Source organism: Polypterus senegalus, chromosome 7 (assembly GCF_016835505.1).
Source record: "Polypterus senegalus isolate Bchr_013 chromosome 7, ASM1683550v1, whole genome shotgun sequence".
Lineage (NCBI taxonomy): Eukaryota > Metazoa > Chordata > Cladistia > Polypteriformes > Polypteridae > Polypterus > Polypterus senegalus.
This window is the reverse complement of record NC_053160.1, coordinates 184,986,841-185,012,291: the sequence shown is the minus strand read 5'-3', so window position 1 is coordinate 185,012,291 and position 25,451 is coordinate 184,986,841. Positions and strand designations below refer to the sequence as shown.

General features: G+C 41.1%; 1 protein-coding gene across 4 annotated transcripts in view; it reads right to left on the bottom strand.

The window, feature by feature from the left end:
* Window positions 1–2,260: 2,260 nt before the first annotated feature.
* The window catches only part of fktn (fukutin), a 47,434-nt gene continuing 24,243 nt past the window's right edge, over window positions 2,261–25,451 (bottom strand). The window contains exons 7-11 of one of the 4 annotated variants that reach the window (XR_005634427.1): window positions 23,056–23,185; window positions 20,025–20,158; window positions 14,099–14,223; window positions 4,269–4,544; window positions 2,261–4,030 (exon numbers count right to left, since the gene is read on the bottom strand). Coding sequence is in view for 3 of the 4 variants with exons in the window: in XM_039759712.1 (XP_039615646.1) it covers window positions 4,331–4,544; window positions 14,099–14,223; window positions 20,025–20,158; window positions 23,056–23,185 (603 nt within the window). In the remaining variant the exon portion in view is untranslated. Of the gene's footprint in view, window positions 4,031–4,218; window positions 4,545–13,730; window positions 13,839–14,098; window positions 14,224–20,024; window positions 20,159–23,055; window positions 23,186–25,451 lie in introns of those variants that run through there. The other 3 variants (XM_039759712.1, XM_039759713.1, XM_039759714.1) reach the window with 3 other exon arrangements.

Here is a 25,451-nt window from a genome sequence, read left to right as displayed (position 1 = left end):
CATGGAGTGGTCTACCAATGCACCATCCAGATCTATACACGCCTGAAGACGAAGAGCGACGTTGTCCCAGGTGGCTTGGTACATCTGTACTGGTATTCTCTGAAATCCTTCTGTGATAGCTGCACGTAGCTCAGCCACATTGTGGATTCGATGTTGATACACCTCGTCATTACTCCCATTCTCAGGCTACACAGCGATGCCATTTTCGATACTTTTTCACCCAGTAGTTTAAATGCTACCACCTGTGAAACATCACATACATAAATATTGGCCACCCTGTACATCCTACAAATGGGACGGTCGTAATAAAGAGTCTCATTCCATTCAAAAGAATTGGCCGCTCAATAAGCAGAAAAACGTGTGGCACATCAACCACTTGTGGAGCCAACAAAGATATCTATGCTTCCTCTTCAAATAAAACTGATGAAAACATCTAATGAATGCGATCAGCGACAAGGATGAAGGGTTTCAATATGAAGAGAGATGTTTGCATGAAGAATCAAGGCCAAAACTTGAGGCAACTCTTTTCTTGGTTCACAAGACAGACACGCCATCAATGACAAACGTTTTTGAAGATATTCTAGTGGGGCCGGAGGAAATTGTATGGAAGGGATTCAAATATGTTATTGAGAATTTTCCTGGCCATTAGAGATTCGTCAGCTACATCCAATAGATCTCCGGAGCTCTACTCTGTTGAGGAAGTTGTCGCCCTGTATTATGCATCGAAGATATGACTGGTTACACGGTGGTTAAGATTAGGGTTGGGGAGGGTTACAGTGGTGTGAAAAACTATTTGCCCCCTTCCTGATTTCTTATTCTTTTGCATGTTTCTGATCATCAAACACATTTAACCATTAGTCAAATATAACACAAGTAAACACAAAATGCAGTTTTTAAATGATGGTTTTTATTATTTAGGGAGAAAAAATCCAAACCTACATGGCCCTGTGTGAAAAGTAATTGCCCCTTGTTCAAAAATCACCTAACTGTGGTGTATCACACCTGAGTTCAATTTCCGTTGCCACCCCCAGGCCTGATTACTGCCACACCTGTTTCAATCAAGAAATCACTTCAATAGGAGCTGCCTGACACAGAGAAGTAGACCAAAAGCACCTCAAAAGCTAGACATCATGCCAAGATCCAAAGAAATTCAGGAACAAATGAGAACAGAAGTAATTGAGATCTATCAGTCTGGTAAAGGTTATAAAGCCATTTCTGAAGCTTTGGGACTCCAGCGAACCACAGTGACAGCCATTATCCACAAATGGCAAAAACATGGAACAGTGGTGAACCTTCCCAGGAGTGGCCGGCCGACCAAAATTACCCCAAGAGCGCAGAGACGACTCATCCGAGAGGTCACAAAAGACCCCAGGACAACGTCTAAAGAACTGCAGGCCTCACTTGCCTCAATTAAGGTCAGTGTTCACGACTCCACCATAAGAAAGAGACTGGGCAAAAACGGCCTGCATGGCAGATTTCCAAGACGCAAACCACTGTTAAGCAAAAAGAACATTTGGGCTCGTCTCAATTTTGCTAAGAAACATCTCAATGATTGCCAAGACTTTTGGGAAAATACCTTGTGGACTGATGAGACAAAAGTTGAACTTTTGGAAGGCAAATGTCCCGTTACATCTGGCGTAAAAGGAACACAGCATTTCAGAAAAAGAACATCATACCAACAGTAAAATATGGTGGTGGTAGTGTGATGGTCTGGTTTGTTTTGCTGCTTCAGGACCTGGAAGGCTTGCTGTGATAGATGGAACCATGAATTCTACTGTCTACCAAAAAATCCTGAAGGAGAATGTCCGGCCATCTGTTCGTCAGCTCAAGCTGAAGCGATCCTGGGTGCTGCAACAGGACAATGACCCAAAACACACCAGCAAATCCACCTCTGAATGGCTGAAGAAAAACAATCCAATTGAGATGCTATGGCATGACCTTAAAAAGGCGGTTCATGCTAGAAAACCCTCAAATAAAGCTGAATTACAACAATTCTGCAAAGATGAGTGGGCCAAAATTCCTCCAGAGCGCTGTAAAAGACTCATTGCAAGTTATCGCAAACGCTTGATTGCAGTTATTGCTGCTAAGGGTGGCCCAACCAGTTATTAGGTTCAGGGGCAATTACTTTTTCACACAGGGCCATGTAGGTTTGGATTTTTTTTTCTCCCTAAACAATAAAAACCATCATTTAAAAACTGCATTTTGTGTTTACTTGTGTTATATTTGACTATTGGTTAAATGTGTTTGATGATCAGAAACATTTTGTGTGGCAAACATGCAAAAGAATAAGAAATCAGGAAGGGGGCAAATAGTTTTTCACACCACTGTATCTATCTGACAGTCGAGTAAACCAGGTGACAAAGACCTGCAATTCAACTGGCTATCTAGCAGAGCTACTGAATAGCGGTCTACTGCTGGACCCATGTCAAAGATTCATCGCCTGCATTCACATTTGGGTTTTATCCCTGCTAATGTTGGTGCGATCATTGCTGAACAATACGAAACATTTCAGCAGGACATTACAATGATGGAGCGCCATCAGGGCAAGAAGAATCCATTATTGCTGGACAATGACACAAGAAGCATCAGATACAGAGTACAAACGAAAATCGGAAGCAAATTGATCTAACACAATGAGTCAGTATCATTAAATGACTAAACACATTAAACTCGATACAAGTTAATTTCATGTTTCTCCAAATTCCTACATGATACGGTCAGTATGAAATTAAATTTGTGTCATAATCACCAAAAAGTTTTCAGGAAAAAAAAAATGTTGTCAAGTACTATTGAGAAAGAGTTTTGCAAGAATAATACCTTTGAAGCCATGTCAGGACACGTTCTTCTGGGGAACCGCTACTTGATAGTAGGCCAAATCTTGCCTTCTGATAAATTCTCATTAGTATCTGCTGTATAAAGTGAACACGTGAGCAGCACAAGACACCACATGGCATTTTCAAAGATAATTTAACTATGAACTCCTAAAGTGTGCAGTCTAATTCAGCACATTTCCACTGTACATTTCACTCAACTATAATTAACTTAGCCCTGACGCTCATAACATTAAAGTCTATTAAACGTTCTTCGTTTACTACTCATTTTTGTAGAAACTGTCAAGAGCAGTGAGAACATTTTAGACTTTGTTTTGCTCGAAATACAAAGAGTATCCACACTCCAAGATGGAAAAAAAACAAGACTAAAACATAAATAACTTTGAGAATGACAGCCGTGTTTGCAAACTGAGCGTTAAGTGCTCGAGTTTCTTCACCATGGGTCACTGGACTCTGCCAAGTGTTCATCTTGTTATATTCATGGACAGGACATCAAGGTGCAGTTTCAGTCTTGCAGAGTATCTGATCTGGGGGTCCTAAGGTTTGCCTTTCGGCCATTTGCAGATAACATTGTTCTCTTGTCCTCGACAGACTCTGGTGCACAATGGAAGAGGACACAGCGGAGTGTGATGAGCATTAGCACCTCCAAATATGGGGTCATAGTCCTCTCTCAGAAAAGACGGGTTTGGAATCTGTAGAGAAGGTGGGCTGGAGCAGCAGAATCCAGAAGAAGGGGTTAAGTACCTCAGGATTTTGTTCACTTGACAGGTTAAAAATGATTGGCCATCAAATCTGTGCAGTGGCTTTACACTTACCAGTCTTACCAGCCAGTCTAAAATCGCCATCACATCCACTTTGGCGACAAGATTTGGGTACAAGTTACTGAAAAAATGAAAGGCAAGTTCAAGCGCAGGGTTGCCAGGCTCAGCAATGCAGCAGGACAATTGCACTGTAGCTTCTCCAAACAGAACTGAGCCGGCAGAGGTTGTGCGGCCAAGTTGTCAGAATGTATATTGGTTGCCTTCTACAAAAGGGATGTACTATGCATGACCACCTGGGAGAAGACCCAGAACACCCTGGTGGGATTGGATGTCTTAAGTTTCATACAGGACTTCACCTATAAAAGGAGCTGAAGGAAGCTGCTAAGGACAGAGTGACTTCGGCAGTCCAGCTTGCTTTGTTACCGCCACAACCCTGACCTAGAGAAGCAGGGTGAAAAAGGACATGATGAGGTGTAAAAAAATGATGTCGAATATTTTCCAAACATAATACAATTGCAAACGATGCAACATTATGAGCAAACCATTTGAAAATAATTAGCTGCTTGGGGTTTTACCAAAAAAGTATGATTAAAAACATGCAGCTAGCACGACTCTTTTCAAAATAATTATAAATGAAAAAAAAGGTTTATTAGATTATTCAAGTCTACATGTTTACCTATAAGATTTAAAAAATAATTAAAAGTCAAAGTACAACCATCCAATGGAGCGTATTCTTGATCAGTAAACTTGAATGACTTCGTCCCACTCCCTCAATGGCCAGATTCCGTTTTCTTGGACATTGGCAGGAGAGCTCTTCCAGTCCCATATTTTCAGTGGAATATACCAGTTCTTTCCATAATTTGCTTCAATATATTTCAGTGTTTCACAAGGAACCCGAACTTTTAACTCTGCTAGCTCAGTCCAGCACAAGGAAAACTTGGGGAAAATGTACCTGTAATATCAAAAAGAGAAGGTGGAAGGGTACAAAAACAGCATGCTATTATATAGAAAAAGACTCGAAACTGAAACACACACACTGCGACAAGCCCAAAGTGAAATAACAGTGCCATTTAATAGAGCAAAAGGAAGGGAAAAAATGGAGAAAGATGAATTTAAATTTTTAAAAAAATTACAAGAACGTTTTGCAGTGGCAGGGCAGCATTGTGGGTACAGTGGTTTTGATGTTACTACATTGGTTACCTGTGCCATTTAGAATTGACTTGAAAATACTGCTTATGGTTTACAAAGCCTTAAATAATCTCCTATATTTTGGAAGGCCTTTCACCTTACACTCCAAATCCTAACCTTCGATCTTCAAATGAGTGTCTGCTTAGAATTCCAAGAGCTAAACTTAAGAGAACTGGTGAGGCAGCCATCTGCTGTTAATACACCTAAAATCTGGGATAGCTGACCGATAGAAATTCGCCAGGCTAATACGGTGGAGCACTTTAAAAAATAAAAAAAAAAAGCTAAAAACCCCATTATTTGAACATGGCTTTCTCATAGCTTCATTTTAGTGTAACCCTGGTATTCTGTATATGCATTGAATTATCATTTTTGTCGTGGCTTTATGATATGTACTAACCCCTACTTTCTCTGCTGTTCTTTTTCCTGTTTTCTGTGTTGGCGATCTGCGCCATCACCACCTGATCAGGGCACCATGAAGTTCTTACATTGAAGGACTGAAGGCCAGACGTCCACATGACCATCATCATCTAATTCTTCCACGTGAAGCCTGAAAACCGGAGGACTGATTGAGATCATTCATGTTAGGTAGAATGCCAAGTGGGGCCTGGGTGGTCTTGTGGCCCCCTGCAGATTTTGTTTTTTTTTTTCTCAAGCGCTCTGGAGTTTTGCTTTTTCTGTCTTCCCTGGCCATAGGACCTTACTTTATTCTTTGTTAATTAGTATTACCTAATTTTATTTTTATATTTTTTCTTTCTTCATCTTGTAAAGCACTTTGAGCGTCATCGTCTGTATGAAAACGTGCTGTAGAAATAAATGTTGTTGTAGTAAGTGCTGCTGGCTCACAGCTAGACAAGAGGTGAAATGTTGCTGTATTCAATTTTGTATACAAAATACTAACAATACAAAATGTGGCCTTTTAACCATGTTTTCTAAGAATCTAACACATGAATGAAATGAAACCCAAAAGGCAAATGAAAATGTCTTGTTTGAAAGCAAGAAATTAAAAAAAAATCTGATTAAAACAATAAAGCTAAGGTGTAACGCATCAAACAGTCTGTGCAATATTGTGAATTAAGTTGTCAGGACACACCACATAGACATCATCATACGTGAAAGTGGGCTGGGACTGCAAATGTTTTCCCAGACACACTTAATTTAGTAAGTGGCACAACTGGACGAGTACAATGACGTGCAGCATTGTGCGTAAAAGTACCACTGTGTCTGGTTTTGTTGTCAAATCTGACTCTCTTGAGAGCAGCACAGACATATCGTATTGAATCAGTTCTCATGATAAACTCAGACACTACTGGAATCAGCAAGTTGTAGTTAAAGCAGCTCTCGCATGCTGCAAATGAGAGAATTCATTAAAACAATGTTCACCAATACAGATTTAGAAGGAGATTATAGCAACAAGGGGCGGCACGGTGGCGCAGTGGTAGCGCTGCTGCCTCGCAGTAAGGAGACCCGGGTTCACTTCTCTGCGTGGAGTTTGCATGTTCTCCCCATGTCTGCGTGGGTTTCCTCCCACAGTCCAAACACATGCAGTTTAGGTGGATTGACGATTCTAAATTGTCCCTGGTGTGTTTGTGTGTGTTTGTTGGCACCCTGCCCGAGATTGGTTCCTGCCTTGTGCCCTGTGTTGGCTGGGATTGGCTCCAGCAGATCCCTGTGTTCGGATTCACCAGGTTGGAAGATGGATGGATGGATGGATTATAGCAACGAGGAATTATACAGCAGTGGACCAAGGGCCGGATTAAGACCCTTAGATGCCCTAAGCACCAAGTAATTTTGGTACCCACTTACACTAGTAATTCAATATTAAAACAATAAACTAGAAAATAAAATTGTATTTTATTATCGAAAATTCAAAATTAAACAAAACATATTTATAGTAAGAAGGAAAATTATATTTATTTTTGTATGCTTCATTTTATTTTTATCTTAATGATTTCCTCCAACTTTTTTTCCTTGCAAACTCTCTGATTAGATCTTCATAATCAATAATAAAACATCTGCTTCTATACATAATAGAGATAAGGCATCCAGCCTGCCTTGATGCATAGTTGTTCCGAGGGGATTTTTAAGATATTTTAACCGAGAAAATGAGCACTCAGCTGAGCAGTTTGTGACCATTAATGCTAAACAAAATATGCAAAAAGCAATGTCTACATTTGGAAAAGCACACTCAATACTGTCGTCTAAAATTATTTTATAAAGTTTTGCATGACTGAATCTTGTTTTTACATTTTCTGTTGCACTGAACTTATGGCGCACATATAAATGAAACTGCTTAAGTTCAGCTGAGAAATTACTGTTGAAGTCCTCTGGGTAAGCATCAATCAGCTTTTCACAGTACGTAGAATACCTTTCAATGTTAGTAGATGAAGTGACATGGGGCAGATCACTTACAAAAGACAACCTCTCAGCTATTCCTGTGTATATCTCTACTCTCCTTTTCATCTCAGTTTCAAGTTTGTCGATAATTATGCAAAAGGAGGTGATATGAGTTTAACCCCAAAATTAATTTAAAAATGTATTTTGTGCGTCACTGCTTTTCGATAAAGCTCTGATCACGTTTTTATCATTACATGAAGAGAAAATGGCATCCAAAATTTTACAAATTTTAACGTACATTTCTTTTATGAAAATTTTATATTGTGGGAATTCTGTATCATTAAGCGTTAACCACAATATGAATTGTAATAATGGAAAAGTGCACTGCCTCATATCTAAGTACAGCTAGCAGCCTTTTATTTTTTAGGTGTGTTCACTGTAAATACTGACATTTCTATCTCTCAAGTCTGTCACCCTTAACACCAAAATGTAATTTACATCTCTAAATTGGCAGCATATGCATGTGTGCATTAAGTGTTCCCTATGACATGTGTCCTAGACATGGTTGACTCTTACACCTGCTTCTAAGAAAGAAAGAAAGAAAGAAAGATTTTAGCGAAGTTGTCAGGATTAGATAGATACGGCCATATGAAAAAGTTTGGGGTTGATTTTAAAGGTTTTTTTTAAACGTACGGTTTTCATTTTGACACGAAAACTGTAGATTTACCATTTTAATTATTTATTTATGGCTTTTGTGTCAATTTAGCAAATCTATTTACACGTATTCTTAGTACAAGATTTGAAGAATATTTTGTGAAATTTTTGTTAATAAATCTTTATTAGTAGAAAAGTTAAACAATTTTATCCAATTGTTATCAGCTGTACGATTTTCACTTTTACGTAATGTAAATAAATTTAAAAATATCCAAGAATAGAATTAAATAGACTTACCAGAATATATTTTCCTCAAACTGGGATGATTTTTTGTTTTTGCTTAGAACAGGAAATAACGCTTTTTACACACTAGAAATTTATTTTAAGTTAAATAACAGATAATTCAGGAAACACAACAATTACGTGATAATTTTTAATCAACTATTAGCTATTATTTAAAAATATAAAAACATTGTTTTGAATCAAATTATTTTCACAATATTTTGACATAACATGGTGTTTAAGGGAATCACCATGAAACGGGAATTCCCCATCGTAGATGGCACCAGTATGCAGCACGCACCGTGTAAGGCACCATCTACGAACAGTGATGGCAAAGGGAGGTACAGGGAGGCATTGTTCATTTTTCATTAAATTATGAAAATGGCAATAAATTTAATTAATTTAATAATTTATGTTATAAATTCGGCACTGAGTGGACCTTGCATTGCTCTCAACAGCAGCCCTCCAGACAAAGCAGCCAAATTCCCAATTTTTGCTCTTCTGGTCACGTCACACCCAGTGAGTGATTTCAACTGCAAGGGGATGCTGTCAGAGCGAAAAGGTCTCAGCTTCAAAAAGAGTGTTGACATTCTCATTTTCTTAAAAGGAAATCGAACATAAGTTCTTCACAGATTCTGTCAAGACCCACAGCTAACGGGGGTCAGTAAAGCATTCAGGCAGGAAATAAAAGGACAGTGGAGCAATGCTTGATGTTACCTCACTAAACAAAAAGATACATTTAGACTTGGATGGTTGGGCACTGAAGTAACTTAATATTAGAGGTTTGCAGGGTCATTATTGGCATGTGTACTGTACAGAGTACAGTGAAATTCTTACTTGTATGGGTTAATTAGCATGTAACACGTATTAGGTTACTGCAGGGCAAATACGCTATGCTAACATTTAAGAAAAAAGAAAAAGCTTAAAAAAAAACGTATCTTAAAACTTGTGTATCTGCACAATGACCTGAACTTACTGCAGTCAATACAAGAATGTCTAATAATAAGGAACACTAAACATACATTTCTTTTCTGAAAATTTTATATTGTGGGAATTCTGTATATTAAGCGTTAACCACAATATGAATTGTAATAATGGAAAAGTGCACTGCCTCATATCTAAGTACAGCTAGCAGCTTTTTATTTTTTAGGTGTGTTCACTGTAAATACTGACATTTCTGTCTCTCAAATCTGTCACCCTTAACACCAAAATGTAATTTACATCTCTAAATTGGCAGCATATGCATGTGTGCATTAAGTGTTCCCTATGACATGTGTCCTAGACATGGTTGACTCTTACACCTGCTTCTAAGAAAGAAAGAAAGAAAGAAAGAAAGATTTTAGCGAAGTTGTCAGGATAAGATAGATACGGCCATATGAAAAAGTTTGGGAACCCCTTTTAATTCTTTGGATTTTTGTTTCTCATTGGCTGAGCTTTCAAAGTAGCAACTTCCTTTTAATACATGACATGCTTTATAGAAACAGTAGGATTTCAGCAGTGACATTAAGTTTATTGGATTAACAGAAAATATGCAATATGCATCATAACAAAATTAGACAGGTGCATAAATGTGGGCACCACAACAGAGATATGAGATCAATACTTAGTTGAGCCTCCTTTTGGCCTCTAGGCACCTCCTATAGCCTTTGGCGAGTGTCTGGATTCTGGATGGAGGTATTTCTGACCATTCTTCCATACAAAATCTCTCCAGTTCAGTTCAATTTGATGGCTGCTGAGCATGGACAGCCTGCTTCAAATCATCCCATAGATGCATGAATGCCTTTGTAGATTTCCAACTGTGTTTTGGGTCATCGTCTTGTTGGAATATCCAACCTCTACGTAACATCAACTTTGTGACTGATGCTTGAACATTATCCTGAAGAATCTGTTGATATTGGGTTGAATTCATGTCACCCTCGACTTTAACAAGGGCCCCAGTCCCTGAACTAGCCACACAGCTCCACCACATGATGGGACCTCCACCAAATTTGACAGCAGGTAGCAGGTGTTTTTCTTGGAATGCGGTGTTCTTCTTCCGTCATTCAAAGCGCTTTTTGTTTTGATTAAATATCTCCATTTTTGTCTCATCAGTCCAAAGCACTTTGTTCCCAAATGAATCTGGTTTGTCTAAATTAGCATTGGCATACAACAAGCGACTCTGTTTGTGGTGTGAGTGCAGAAAGGCCTTTTCTCTCATCACCCTGCCATACTGATGTTCTTTGTGCAAATTGCGCTGAATTGTAGAACGATGTACAGATACACCGTCTGCAGCGAGATGTTCTTGCAAGTCTTTGGAGGTGATCTGTGGGTTGTCTGTCACCATTCTCACAATCCTGCCTCTTCATATGCCGCTCCTGTATTTTTCTTGGCCTGCCAGACCTGCTGGGTTGGTTTAACAGCAACTGTGCCTGTGGCCTTCCATTTCCTGATTCCATTCCTTACAGTTGAAACTGACATTTTGAACCTCTGAGATGGCTTTTTGTAGCCGTCCCCTAAACCAGGAGATTCAACAATCTTTGTTTTCAGATCTTTTGAGAGTTGCTTTGAGGATCCCATGCTGTCTGTCACTCTTCAGAGGAGAGTCAAAGGGAAGGAAGCACAACTTGTAATTAACCACCTTAAATACCTTTTACTACTCATGATTGGACACTCCTGTCTATGAAGTTCAAGGCTTGACAAGCTCATTCAACCAAGTAATCAGCACTGAGCAGTGACAGGCATTCAGATCAGCACAATGACAAGGGGACCCACATTTGTGCACAGCCAGTTTTTCACATTTGATTTAATTTCATACAACAAAATACCGCGTCACTAAAAATCTTTGTTCGGAAAACACCGCAGTACTCAGATGTTCCTAGGAAATGAAAGACAAGCCACTGTTATCTTTTTTGTTGAAAGTTTAGTAAATTATTATGCAGGCCGAGAGGGGTTCCCAAACTTTTTCGATAGATCAATCGATAGATAGTCACAAGAGAACAATTTTTATGTTCCCAAAAGACCCATTCAAATGAAAGTTCTGGAAAGAACCTTCACATATGTACATCCATAACAAGCTCCATACAGTAAATAAATGGTAGCAGACTTGTGAAATACCAATGGGTCATGTTTCATGGGTCAGGTCTCTTGCTGCATACATTAACACAGGATATGACCAAGTTTCTTAATCCAACAGTGTTCTGCTATTTAGACTACCACACATTCAAAATTTCAGTCTTTCTTTTCTAGCAATGGTTCTATTTTTAAGAGTGTAGATAGATATGAAATGCACAATTGAAAGCATATACTATAGGTATAGCTAGATAAATAGACGGACAGACATAAAATGCTAATAAAATTAAAAAGAGGTTAATGGGCAGAACCGTGGCACAGTGGGTAAGGATGTTGCCTCGCAGTTAGGAGACCCGGGTTCACTTCCCGGGTCCTCCCTGCGTGGAGTTTTTATGTTCTCCCAGTGTCTGTGTGGGTTTCTTCCGGGCACTCCGGTTTCCTCCCACAGTCCAAAGACATGCAGGTTAGGTGCATTGGCAATCCTAAATTGTGCTTGGTGTGTGGGTGGGTGTGTACGCGCCCTGCGGTAGGCTGGTGCCCTGCCTGGGGTTTGCTTCCTGCCTTGCACCCTGTGTTGGCTGGGATTGGCTCCAGCAGACCCCTGTGACCCTGTAGCTAGGATATAGCGGGTTAGATAATGGATGGATGATTTTTTTTAATTTACTCTGGCTTGCATTAGAACAAAAACAGCATAAAGACGAGGTATTTCACGTTGTACCTAATCAACAGCATTTTTTTTTTGAAAATACTGTATATATTGATTCAGCAATTGATATCTACAACACATTCAAACAAAATTGGAATTGGGGTAATGTATGCTAATAATGATGTGGCATGGTGATTTTAAATAGGATAGACCAGGGGTGCCCACACTTTTTCGGTCGGCTTGTGATCTGCTTTTAAAATGACCAGGTTGACATGATCTACCTACATTAAAAATGCTATATATATATATATATATATATATATATATATATATATATATATATATATATATATATATATATATATATATATTTATTTTTTTATTTTTTTTTTCTCATGGCATTCGTAGTCTGAATCACAATCTGATTGTATGGGTGGTTACCTACCAGGTAACGCATGTGGTTGGTCTGCAAGTCGGCAAACATCCACCACGGTGCCTTCCAGTTGCGAGAAGTAGATCAGAGAATGTTGCATAGTTTACTGTCAAATAATGCAAAGAGTACGTGACACGTGTTTCGCCCTAATTCTGGGCTCAACAGGCGTACACACTCACTGCGCCCCCTCTCGGGGATCGAATCTCGGACGTCAGCGTCAGAGGCGAAGCCTCTTTAAGTTGCGCCACGGCGTGTGGTTCGTTTATTTGACAGCATGTACGATGAGGTAATGTTTACATTCATGGCATTCGTAGTCTGAATCACAATCTGATTGTATGGGTGGTTACCTACCGGGTAACGCTTGTGGTTGATCTCACAACTGAAGGGGACACCGTGGCAGAAGTTTGCCCAGTTACAACATAAAGATAGACTAACGTTTAAAAAATTTTTTTTTTGAATGCAACGCAATCTACCTGCACTGCCTTTCCAATCTACCGGTTGATCGCGATCGACGCATTGGGCACCCCGGGGCAGACAGTGTTCTGGTATATAAAGAGCCACCAAAAATGCCTACTATTTGAAGAGGAAGGATGGGTCGAGGCTTGGCAATTTGCTAACAGATGCAAAAGTGAATAACCCAACATTCCCCAAAGACAAATCAGATGGATTTTGGGCATATCATCCTCTACAGTGCACAATACAATTACAAGATTCAAGGACTCTGGGTCTGATCTGTGTCTGTAAAAAGCAAGGCCAAAAACCACCTGTGAATGCATGTGACCTTAGATACATCTTAGAAAAAAAGTTAAGTATCTGTAATGATCATCATGACATGGAGCTCAGGAATAGTTTGTTAAGCTTTTGTCAGTCAACACCATTCGCTGCTGCATTCATAGAGGCAAGTTAAGGCTTTACTAGGCAAAGCAGAATCCATACTTCAACACTACAGAAGCACCGCTAACGTCTATGGGCTCAGTTCCAAGTAGCACAATGGAATCGAGTTATGTGGTCAGACGAGTCAACGTTTTAAATTGGTTTTGGAAAAAATAGCCATTGTAGGAAAAAGTCCATCCAGGCGGTTTTCAGTGTCAGGTCTAAATGCCAGTCTGTCATGGTATATGGGCCTGTCAAGTGCCCACGGCATCTATGAGGCCAACATTAATGTAGAAAGATATACTATATTTTGAAACAACATATGCGGTCAACCAGATGCAGTCTTTTCCAGGGACATCCCTGCATATTCCGGCAGGACAACACCAAACCACATTCTGACCAGAATGTAAGCGATTGGCTCTGTATGTTGAGAGTGGCCTGCCTGCAATCCTGATCTGCTTCGGGTTGAGAATTCCTATTGCTAAACCTTAATCAACTTGAGTCTTCAGTGCTCAAACACTTAAGTGTTATTAAAAAAGAAGTGGTGCTGTTACACAGTGGCAAACACTCATCTGACATCTTTTTTGGAGGTGTTGCAGTCATCCAATTTGACATGAAGTTTATATTTTCAAAAAATAAATAAATAAATAAATTAAATTCACAAGACAAAACTTTAATGTGTTGTTGTGGTGTTTTCAAAATAGTACAGGCGACTACAATGAACTTGTCATTCTTTTTTTGTTTTAATTAGCATTCCCCATATTGTCCCAACTTTCTTGGAATTGGAGCTGTACAAAGAAAACCATTACAGTAGATGTAATAAAACCAATTGACACACAGACAGTAATTTACTGATGACAAAAAGGACATTCAATTCGCTTAATCTATCAGCAACATGGAACATAAAGGTGTAGTGCAAAACAGTTAAAACAAAGTGTAAAAAGGACTGGAGTGCAATAAACACATTTTCCTCAATGCTCATTTAATGCATGGTGTCCATAAAAAAACATTACCACCCCCAAGCCAATGTTAATCAATTCCAACTCACTTGAATTTTTTTCCAGTTTTAGCTTGTGTTCCTCCATTCCACACATAGCTGTCTTCCTCATAGAAGAAGAAGATATCGAGTTTCACATCAGTACCTTGGAAGGACAACTCTAGGCTGTCCTCTACCTGTCGTTCAAGATTAAGGGGTCAGTTAATATTGGAATTATCAGTTACATCTTTGCAAAAACAAGAAGTTCAACAAGAAGAAGAAAAAGTCTCAGACTATGCTGCTAGGGTGTTTGTCCTTTACAAGTACAGAAAGCATGCTGAATTAGCACTAGTCCAACACCAATAACTTTATAAAATGGCAAGCAACTTTTGATTTATTTAATTGTGTGCAGACTGTGTCTATTGCTATATGGATTACAACTGGAGAGACCTGAATCTGTTCATCCTCTGACTGCAGCGTAGAAGGTCTTACGGAGTTTTACAAATGCTGATCCAATCTGATGGATTCTTTTTTTTTTTTTGTTCTTTATTTCGACTTATACAATTTCTCGTATTAGGAATTTGTTAGTTTTTGCATACCCCTTGGGGTCAGAGAACAGGGTCAGCAATTGTACAGCACCCCTGGAGCAATTGAAGGTTAAGGGCCTTGCTGAAGCGCCCAGCAGAGTAGAATCTCTTTTGGCAGCGATTCCGGCAGCCTTCGGGATACCAGCGCAGATCCTTAGCCTCAGAGCCACCACTCCACCCGTAACATTATGTTTCCATTTCTCCTTTTGCACATCCCTATTAGATCTCCAGTATACATCATACAGAGGACTGTAGTACCACCTAGGGAATCCATTCCTGGACATTTTTCATTCCCAGGACTGCTGTAATTCCCGGGAAAATGGGAACGTCCAAGCTCGCATATACTGTATAGCGTGTAAAAGTGTAAAAATCGATCAAGAAATAACAGAGTTATAGTCGAAAATAATTAAGTGGCACGGTTTTCTGGCCCACGGTGTAGTGTGTTGCCGATTAATTCAGTCAACAACAGACGTCAGTCTCCCGGCTGACTGAGCACAGTGGACTGGGAGGAGTCTGCACTCTGCAGCTCACGAATGCCGGGACAGGGCAGAGCTCATTGACGTCTGTGCTGTTGACAGCTTTAAACAGCAACTTGAAATTGCAATGCGTCAGTCTGTTGCATCCGCATTATCTGTGCCAAGAAACTTGCCATCACAGAATGATGACAAGAAACTGGATGCGTTAGTAAAAGCTGAAATGGTGGTGTTTCAGAGCAATGGCAAATGTGGGCGTTGTTTAGAACAAGTGTATCAGTATCTGATGACTGTGCCGCCTACTTCAGTGGAGGCAGAGCGTGCTTTCTCAGCGGCTGGCGTACTCTGCATGAAGGTGCGCTCTCGCCTGGACAACCACATGCTGGAAACATTGCGCTTTTTACGCTATTACCACCACAACTAACTAGATACACGTATTTATATGACAGCATGAACTGCTTGTAGATAAGGTTAGTCTTTTATTGGCGTCAACATATTGCAGTAGTTTTATTAAAAATTAGTGTTGGTCATTCTAAAACCGTTCACATGTGAGATGAACGTGCCGGGAATGACATGTTTGATTCCCGAATTCCCGGGAATGGATAAACCCATCCAGGAATGGATCCCCTAGTGCCACCTTATGTCTCGTTTATGGTAACAGGACAAGACAGACACCTATGTGGCAGTTCAGCCAGGACACAAACTGGTGGACACAGAATGTCCCGAAAACAAACATGGTTTTATTTACAGTTCCTGCACACAACACAGTGACAGTGCACCAAACACCCTTAATCAGTCCGTTTCTCCAGTTTGGACTTCTCCTGCCGCCTTTACTCCTCTCCTCCCGACTCTGGCTCCCCTACTCGAGGGAGGAGGCCTCTTTTATAGCCACCTGGATGTGCTCCAGGTGCTCTGTGACAGCCTTCCGGCGGCACTTCCTGGTGTGGCAGAAGTGCCGCATGAGCACCCAGAAGTACTCTGGGTGTCCCTGGAATTCCTTCCGGCTGTGGCTGTGTGCTGACATCCGGGGCTTTCCACTCCCCAACTAGGTTGAGCTTCCATGCTCTGTTCCCGTGGCCCCCATACAGACCAGGGCAGCTGCCCTGTCGTGGACCAGGGGAGGTATGGACCCTCTCCTGGTCCTTCCAGGCATCCCGGCTGGCCACAACCCCAAGCCGTCCACAGCACTATCATCTTGTTCTATGAATAAAGGTTTTTTTTTCCTAAAACACTTTGCCAAGTGGCGGCACATTGGCACAGTGGTAGTGCTGCTGCCTTGCAGTAAGGAGACCTGGGGTTTCGCTTCCTGGGTCCTCCCTGGGTGGAGTTTCCATGTTCTCCCCGCGTCTGTGTGGGTGTCCTCCCACAGTCCAAAGACATGCAGGTTAGGTGCATTGGCGATCTTAAACTGTCTGTAGTGTGTACTTGGTGTGTGTGTGCCCTGCGGTGGGCACCCTGCCCGGGAATTTGTTCCTGCCTTGCGCCCTGTGCTGGCTGGGATTGGCTCCAGCAGACCCCCGTGACCCTGTAGTTAGGATATAGCGGGTTGGAAAATGACTGACTGACCCAAGAAAAACTACTGGTTCTGTTCCAGCCACATTACAACTGGTAAAAGCAGCATAACATTCTTTTGATTTTCTTACTGTAGTTCATGAAAGAGGCATTTTGAAAAGCTGCTGAATAAGGAAAATCCAATGGTAGTACTTGGGGATGGAGTCCCAAATGAAGGGCGAGTACTAAGAATAAGAAGAGAGCAAGTAAATGAGTCACTGAAAATAATTAGGCAATAGGACTGGAGGAAATACCAGCATAAGTGTTGAAGAATTTAGGAGAAGAGGGAGCAGATGTGTTGTGGGATTGAATTCAGAAGATCAATGAACAGGAGAGAATACCAGAGGAGTGGAAGAACACTGTGATTGTACCCATTTATAAGCAGAAGGGTGATGTTCAGGACTATGGAGACTACAGAGGGATAAAAAGCTAATGTCACACACAATGAAAATTTGGGAAAGGGTTATAGAAAGAAGGCTTAGGAAAGAGACCTCCACGGGGGAGGAACAATTTGGTTTTATGCCAAGGAGAGGAATAACTGATGCAGTTGACAGAGACAGAGACAGCTGATAGAGAAGCATCAAGAAAAACAGAAAGGTTTGCATATGGTGTTTATTGATTTACAGAACGCTGATGATAGAGCATCATATTAAGATGTCTGAAATTGCATGAGAGAGTACAGAGTACCAGAAAAATGTGCGAAGATTGTCTAGGACATGTACGAGGGAGTGAGAACTCGGGTTAAAAGCAATGTTGTGGCAACAGACAAGATCCGTGTTACAGAAGGTCTGCACCAGGGATCATCTTGAAGTCCTTACCTCTTTGAGCCACGTTGAGTCATAGGATAAAAGACCAAGCCCCATCCCTGGCGCAGGCTTATTTCTGATTACATTGTGTTGTGTAGCATCAGAAAAGTGGAAGTGGGAACTTGGGAAAATGGAGAAGGGCTTTGGAAGATATAAAATTGAAGATAAATAGGAAGAGAGAGAATATAGGAGGTTAAATGATGATAAGGATTCAGAAGTTAGCCTGCACTGAAAAGAGTCGGGGAAAGTTTGAATATCGAAGATCAGGGCTAGCACTAGATGGAAAATTAGATGCAGAGATAATCCACAAAGTGTACAGTGGTGCTTGAAAGTTTGTGAACCCTTTAGATTTTCTATATTTCTGCATAAATATGACCTAAAACATCATCAGATTTTCACTCAAGTCCTAAAAGTAGATAAAGAGAAACCAGTTAAACAAATGAGACAAAATTATTATACTTGGTCATTTATTTATTGATGAAAATGATTGAATATTACATATTTGTGAGTGGCAAAAGTATGTCAACCTTTGCTTTCAGTATCTGGTGTGACCCCCCCAATAACTGCAACTAAACGTTTCCGGTAACTTTTGCTCATTCCTGCACACCGGCTTGGAAGAATTTTCGCCCATTCCTCCGTACAGAACAGCTTCAACTCTGGGATGTTGGTGGGTTTCCTCACATGAACCGCTTCCTTCAGGTCATTCCACAACATTTCCATTGGATTAAGGTCAGGACTTTGACTTGGCCATTCCAAAACATTAACTTTATTCTTCTTTAACCATTCTTTGGTAGAACGACTTGTGTGCTTAGGGTCGTTGTCTTGCTGCATGACCCACCTTCTCTTGAGATTCAGTTCATGGACAGATGTCATGACATTTTCCTTTAGAATTCTCCGATATAATTCAGAATTCATTGTTCCATCAATGAAGGCAAGTCGTCCTGGCCCAGATGCAGCAAAACAGGCCCAAACCATGATACTACCACCACCATTGTTTCACAGATGGGATGAGGTTCTTATGCTGGACTGCAGTGTTTTCCTTTCTCCAAACATAACGCTTTTCATTTAAACCAAAAAGTTCTATTTTGGTCTCATCCGACCAAAAAACATCCTTCCAATAGCCTTCTGGTTTGTCCACGTGATCTTTAGCAAACTGCAGACGAGCAGCAATGTTTTTTTTTTTGGGAGAGCAGTGGCTTTCTCCTTGCAACTCTGCCATGCACACCATTGTTGTTCTCCTGATGGTGGACTCATGAACATTAGCCAATGTGAGAGAGGCCTTCAGTTGCTTAGAAGTTACCCTGGGGTCCTTTGTGACCTCGCCGACTGTTACACGCCTTGCTCTTGGAGTGATCTTTGTTGGTCGACCACTCCTGGGAGGGTAACAATGGTCTTGAATTTCCTCCATTTGTACACAATCTGTCTGACTGTGGCTTGGTGGAGTCCAAACTCTTCAGAGATGGTTTTGTAACCTTTTCCAGCCTGATGAGCATCAACAACTCTTTTTGTGAGGTCCTCAGAAATCTCCTTTGTTCGTGTCATGATACACTTCCACAAACATGTGTTGTGAAGAGCAGACTTTGATAGATCCTGTTCTTTAAATAACACAGGGTGCCCACTCACACCTGATTGGCATCCCAGTGACTCGAATTTCACCTTCAAACTAACTGCTAACCCATGAGGTTCACATACTGTTGCCACTCACAAATATGTAATATTCGATCATTTTCCTCAATAAATAAATGACCAAGTATAATATTTTTTTCTCATTTGTTTAACTGGGTTCTCTTTATCTACTTTTAGGACTTGAGTGAAAATCTGATGATGTTTTAGTTCATCTTTATGCAGAAATATAGAAAATTCTGAAGGGTTCACAAACTTTCAAGCACAACTGTAGTGTGGATGGAACAATTGGAAGAATGTATCAGGAAACAATACAGGCAAAGGTCAAATGTAAGGTTTTTAAGACAGTGGTAAGAGCAGCAATAATGTATGCGGCCAAGACAAGGGCTGTAAAGGGAGCACAGGAGAAAAAGTTAGATGTGACAGAAATGACAATGTGGAGATGGATTTGTGTGGAAGTTACAAAAAAGGGGCAAAATAAGAAATGAGACCATCAAAGGTACAACAAAAGTGGGAGAAAAATCGAAGGAAGTACCGTATAGTAAATTGTTACGAGAAGACAATGAAAATGTGTGCTGAAGAGTGTTGGGAATGGAAGCAAAGGGGAACAGAAAGCAAGAGGGGCTAAAGCACAGGTGGATGGAAAAAGTAAGAGAGTCTGAAGGAAAAGGAGGTGTAGGACTGAACTGTCTGGAGAAGGTCAATCACGTATTTCAATCCCACAAAGAAGTGGGTAAAGATGAAGAGGAGGAAGAAGAAGACTGCATTTCAGTGAACGGCAAAGTCTACATTACCACTGGTAAATACTATTACTACTAATACTACTAAGCGCTTTGAAAAACTGGCAGAATCTAGAAAAGTCTAACCGCTCTCATACAGCTTTAAAAAAAATTTAATATTATTTATTTATTTATTTTTTTATTAAGTCAAAATTTAAAAGCGGTACCTGTGTTCATACCTTTCCAAACCTATGTTTAATTGGCAGGCCCGCCTTTTCAAATGCTGCAATAATGTCCGATCTGTAGTCCTTTATCCATACTCCTAGGTCAACATCCTTACTGTATGGAATAATATTGCACTGTCTAAACCAGCCTGTAAAAAAAAGAAATGACGAGTAAAAAATTAATTACGGATATGTAGTAAAACCAGGCAAATTTTATAGTAAATTGTTATAAAGTACATCTTTCAAATTTCATGAAAGCAATATTGTGAAACAGAATCCTAGTCCTAAACATGGCAGGACATATCAACATGGAAGGGCAATATACAGTGCAATCAGAACGTATTCTTTTTTTTTTTTTTTTTACATTTTGCTATTCTGACAAATTATATGCTAAATAATACAAATTCATTCCCCCCCCCATCAAGAAAATCTCAATCCCCCAGAATGACAAAAGTTAAACATTTTTTGCAAAACTGAAATATTATATTGACAATGTAATTCAGAGTTGTAGCTCATTAACACTAGCATTACCAGAGCCTACAAAAAAACTCGTAGATCTGTCCCACCTTAAATCGCTTCACACCTCTCCATCAGCGTCTAGCTGCCGTCGCAGAATTTTGTATATAACAGCCAGATCGAATGTTATTTACCTATTTACCTTTATTTATTTACTTACTTCCTACAGCATAAAATCACAAGTAGAGTGCAGAGCTTCTCATGTACATATACAACGTACAGCGATGGCAAAAGTGCGGTGTGCATTCTTGCTCCGATGTAGAATCGTCGTTATCACCGGAGTTCACCTCTGTTATAGCGCGTCTTTATGTGGAAACAGCAGTGTCAAATGCGGGGGGGTTGGGGGTAAGTGGGATCGTGAACGTGACAGAGAATAAAACTCAATAAAAAAAAAAACCCAACAAAGCTAACCTTTACAAGTATCATAAATTTACACCGGCTGTTACAGACTCAAATCAAATGTATGTTTTTATTCTAAAATAGTAAGAATAAGAGCAGCTCACGTCTCAAAACGGACTCGTTTGGGATCGAACCCATGAAGTTTTGATTACCAGTCTGCAGCTGATACCGTTGCGCCACCGAAGCAATTGTAGTAAATGCGTGTCAATGTCGCACCCTAATGCGGGTTCTTTTTCTGCAATTATATTCTTGAATAGAAGCACACTTGTTCTGTTCTAGTTGTACCTTTTGTGAAAGTGTTTCTTTGATATTTGGAATTCAGGCTTCACAAATTATACACTTCGTGTGTACATTTTGTCAGTTATTACTAAAACATGAAAAACATTTCTGTTTTAACGATGTGTTTACATAGATCGCTGTAGACACTGAACACACATGAAATGCATGTGTTCCAAATAACGATATAGTATTTATAAAACTCTATACAACTCTAAGCAACTGACACGCAGGTAAACAGACTTCAGCTGAGAAAACTGTGCATTGGGGGAGGGGTGTGATAGTAGGCTGCTGGCTGCTTATCGACACATTTACAGGACAAAAGACGCTGATGGAGAGGTGCAAAGTGATTTAAGGTGGGACAGATCTACAAGTTTGTTCGTAGGCTCTGGTAATTCTAGTGTTAATTGGTTGTAGCATCTCTGGCAGAGATTACTTCCTGGGGTCTTCTTGGGTTAACTCTGTCAGGTCTATCTGGTTCAGGTCTGGGCCTCTCATACTCCATCATTAAGGGAAGCTTCTGCCTTGTTAAGGTGGTGTCCTCCACGGTGATGGCCTTTACTTTACAATGTGACAGTGTTATGATTGAGATCTTCAATTGGGTTCAAGTTCAGGCTCAGGCTGAGGCTGAGCCACTCAAGGACATTCAGAGTTGTCCATAAGCCACTCCTGTACTCATCTTTTCTTTGCGGTTAGGGTCATTGATCTTTTGGAAGGTGAACTTTCAGTCCATTCTGAGGTCCAGAGTGCTCTGCAGTAGGTTTTCATCACAGATCTGATTTATAAAGTCATTCTAAATAATATCGTAAGCACCTCTCTGATCATACCCTTCTGTTGCTTCCTCACAGAATTCCAGCATGTTAGTAAAACATGACCTCTCTCTTCTGAACTCATGCTGACTGTTCAATAAAACTCCCCTTCCTGTCTTGTGCTATTCTATCTTCTTCTTAATAATTCCTCCCTTTCATATACCTGTGATGCCCATTAAGCTTCCTGGCCAATCATTATCTGGATCTGCCTTTTCATAGGACAGGATAGTATTTGTCATTTTCTACTCCTTAGGAATTTCCCCAGTGTGCTGTGACTTTCTAAAAATATGCGTCAAGAGTTTACGTATGCACTCACTCACCCAAATGTTCACATTTCACAATGACTGCTTCAAAGTGTAACATTACTGCTAGTCCAGTAAAAACAACACGATAACAGCTTACCAAACACAAAAACATTATCATAAATAGTTAACGGCTGAGCTGAAAAGCAACAATAATTGTCGTATATAATATGTTACCGTGGCTGTTTGTTTGCCTGTCCAGGATTTTAAATGACCTGTAGCTCGCAATCAGTTTGAACTATTGACCTGAAATTTGGTACGTATATACTACGGGACATCTACTGTCTGCTTTCGGGGTGATGATTGACCACCAAAGTTATTCCTCTTTTTATTTTTATTTTATTGTAGAATCAACTCTCGGCAGTAGGGAGGCCATGTGGCGCATGCATACATCGCCGTTCTTATCCCTCCCACCTTCACCGTCACTTCCTCTAACTCTTCATATCTTAAATGTTCAATCTGCCTCAAGAATGATTTAAGTTCCAGCTTAAGTGAGAAATTAAGGAAAACGTACTAAGTAATTGCAACACAAACACTGACTTAATCTTTTAATTAACGCGAAAAGATTCCAACGAAAGAAGAAAAGAAGCGGGTTGCTCAGGAAGCAGCAAGTGCATCAACCTCTGAGCAAACGAATGATAAATGTACGGAGAAAGAGAATGAAAACTAGGAATGCTCAATCAAGTGTACTCACTGCACGTTATCGTGAAGTACACCGTTACTGGTTACTAATAATTGACTTACCAAGACATGTCCCGCTACTAAGCCAGAATCTCACCCCCAGGCTGTTCAGAGTCTCCGCAGCTAAGAGAAGTAAGGCCTTGGCTTTCTTCCTAAACTCCACTGCATCTTGGGAGGTGTCATAAGGGTATTGCTGTTAAAAGAAATAGGAACAACAACAATAATTTATTTCTTGCACTGCCCAAAATCACACAAGGAGTTCCACAATGGGCTTTAATGGGCCCGTTTTTTTAGCAGCCCCCCAGCCTGGACTTCATAAGAACACACGCAAAAACTCCCAAAAAAGATGGAAGAGCTCTTAGGAAAGGCAATTCAGTGACAGACCCCCTTCCAGGTAGGCTGGGTATGCAACGGGTGTAAAAAAAAATGGGGTAAATACAACACACAAAACAGAACAAAAGTGATCCCCTTCAAAAGACTAGATGGCCAATCAATCATTGCCATTGAAAAAGAGATGTTCACTTTTTTAAGATTTGCACTGGGTGTGACAAGGATGGATAGGATTAGAAATGAAGACATTAGAGGGTCAACTCAAGTTGGACGGTTGGGAGACAAAGTCAGAGAGGTGAGACTGTGTTGGTTTGGAATTGTGCAGAGGAGAGATGCTGAGTATATTGGGAGAAAGGTGCCAAGGATAGAGCTGCCAGGGAAGAAAAAAAGAGGAAGACCGAAGAGGAGGGTTATGGATGTGGTGATATGGTGACAGAGGACATGCAGGTGATGTGTGTGACAGAACAAGATTCAGAGGACAGAAAGATATGGAAGAAGATGATCCACTGTGGCAACCCCTAACGGGAGCAGCCGAAAGAAGAAGAAGAGGAAAATTAAATTGACCCCTAAGGTACAAGGTCTGTATGTTCAGATACAGTGTATAAGTACTACAGGCAGTTCCTGGGTTACGTACGGGATAGGGACTGTAGGTTTGTTCTTAAGTTGAATTTGTATGTAAGTCAGAACAGGTACATTACATTATTTTAACAAATGCTATTGTTGACCGACTGTAACCAAGTGCTCTGCCAATGAATGATGGAGTGTCACCTCTCTCTGACCTTTTTATTATTTCTACTTTATTTTCAATGGTGATGGTTTTTCTCTTCTTTACTGTATCACCAGCACTTGCATTAGTTTTGTGCTTCAGAGACATTGTTGAAGGGTGAAGACAAAAGGTTACGATGAGCTCTTCTGCACAGCAACGTTCACGCTATCACAGCAGGAAGGCACCCGTCGTCAACATGTGTGGTGTGCTGATGAGACACAACTTCTCGCTATGTACATAAGAGTACGAGCAGGCTTGCTATTGAGAATAAATGGGGACGGCGAGGACCACACAGTCACCTCCACTTGCATACATTAGGCTGCCTGCAGCGTCTGCCCACTGAGAGCGAACAGGGTGCGTCCAAAGGCAGGTAGCGAATTGCCCACCACCACCCCCCAATACAACAGGCAGCCACCCCCACAACTGGGTCACCACTTGCAGCATCACTAGCCGCCCACCGAGAACAAACGGGACACTGCAAGGCTGTGTGATGGACGGGCAGTGAAACGCCCCCCCTCTGCCCCATCCAGCCTCTGTCCAGTCAGGTGCAGTAGCTGCAGCGGCATTGTGGATGGGCAGCGAAACGCCCCATCAAGCCTCCATCCTGCACACGAGCAGTAGCTGTGGCCCCAGTGACTACGGATCCCGTGTCACCACTTGCCGCGCACCCAGCCGCCCTATTCATAAACCAGAGCCCCCCCGAGGGACACTACACTGCGCGAGCAGCAAAACCGACCCCCCAAAAGCCTCCGTCCAGCCACCGCTTGCAGCGTCCCAAGGCCGAAGATGACGGAGCGGCAGTTCCCGAGGAGCCTGCGTCTCGTCCCCCAGACGGATGAAGGAGCAGCTGCGGCCTTGTTCGCAAGTTGTATGTTGGATGTCCGTAACTCGGGGACTACCTGTATATGACAAAGACAACTACTAATAAGCTAGTCAGTTTTAAAGAAATACATTTCTTCAGGGGTGGCACGGTGGCGCAGTGGTAGCGCTGCTGCCTCGCAGTTAGGAGAACCGGGTTCACTTACCGGGTCCTCCCTGCGTGGAGTTTGCATGTTTGTCCGGTTTCCTCCCGCAGTCCAAAGACATGCAGGTTAGGTGCATTGGCGATTCTAACTTGTCCCTAGTGTGTGCTTGGTGCGTGTGTGTCCCGCGGTGGGTTGGTGCCCTGCCCAGGGTTTGTTTCCTGCCTTGCCCCCTGTGTTGGCTGGGACTGGCTTCAGCAGACCCCCGTGACCCTGTAGTTAGGATATAGTGGGTTAGAGAATGGATGGACATTTCTTCGCAAATAATGAATCATGGGAATACACACACATATTAAGAACAGCAGCTAAAAAGTATAAAAACAAATTAATGTAACATTTAT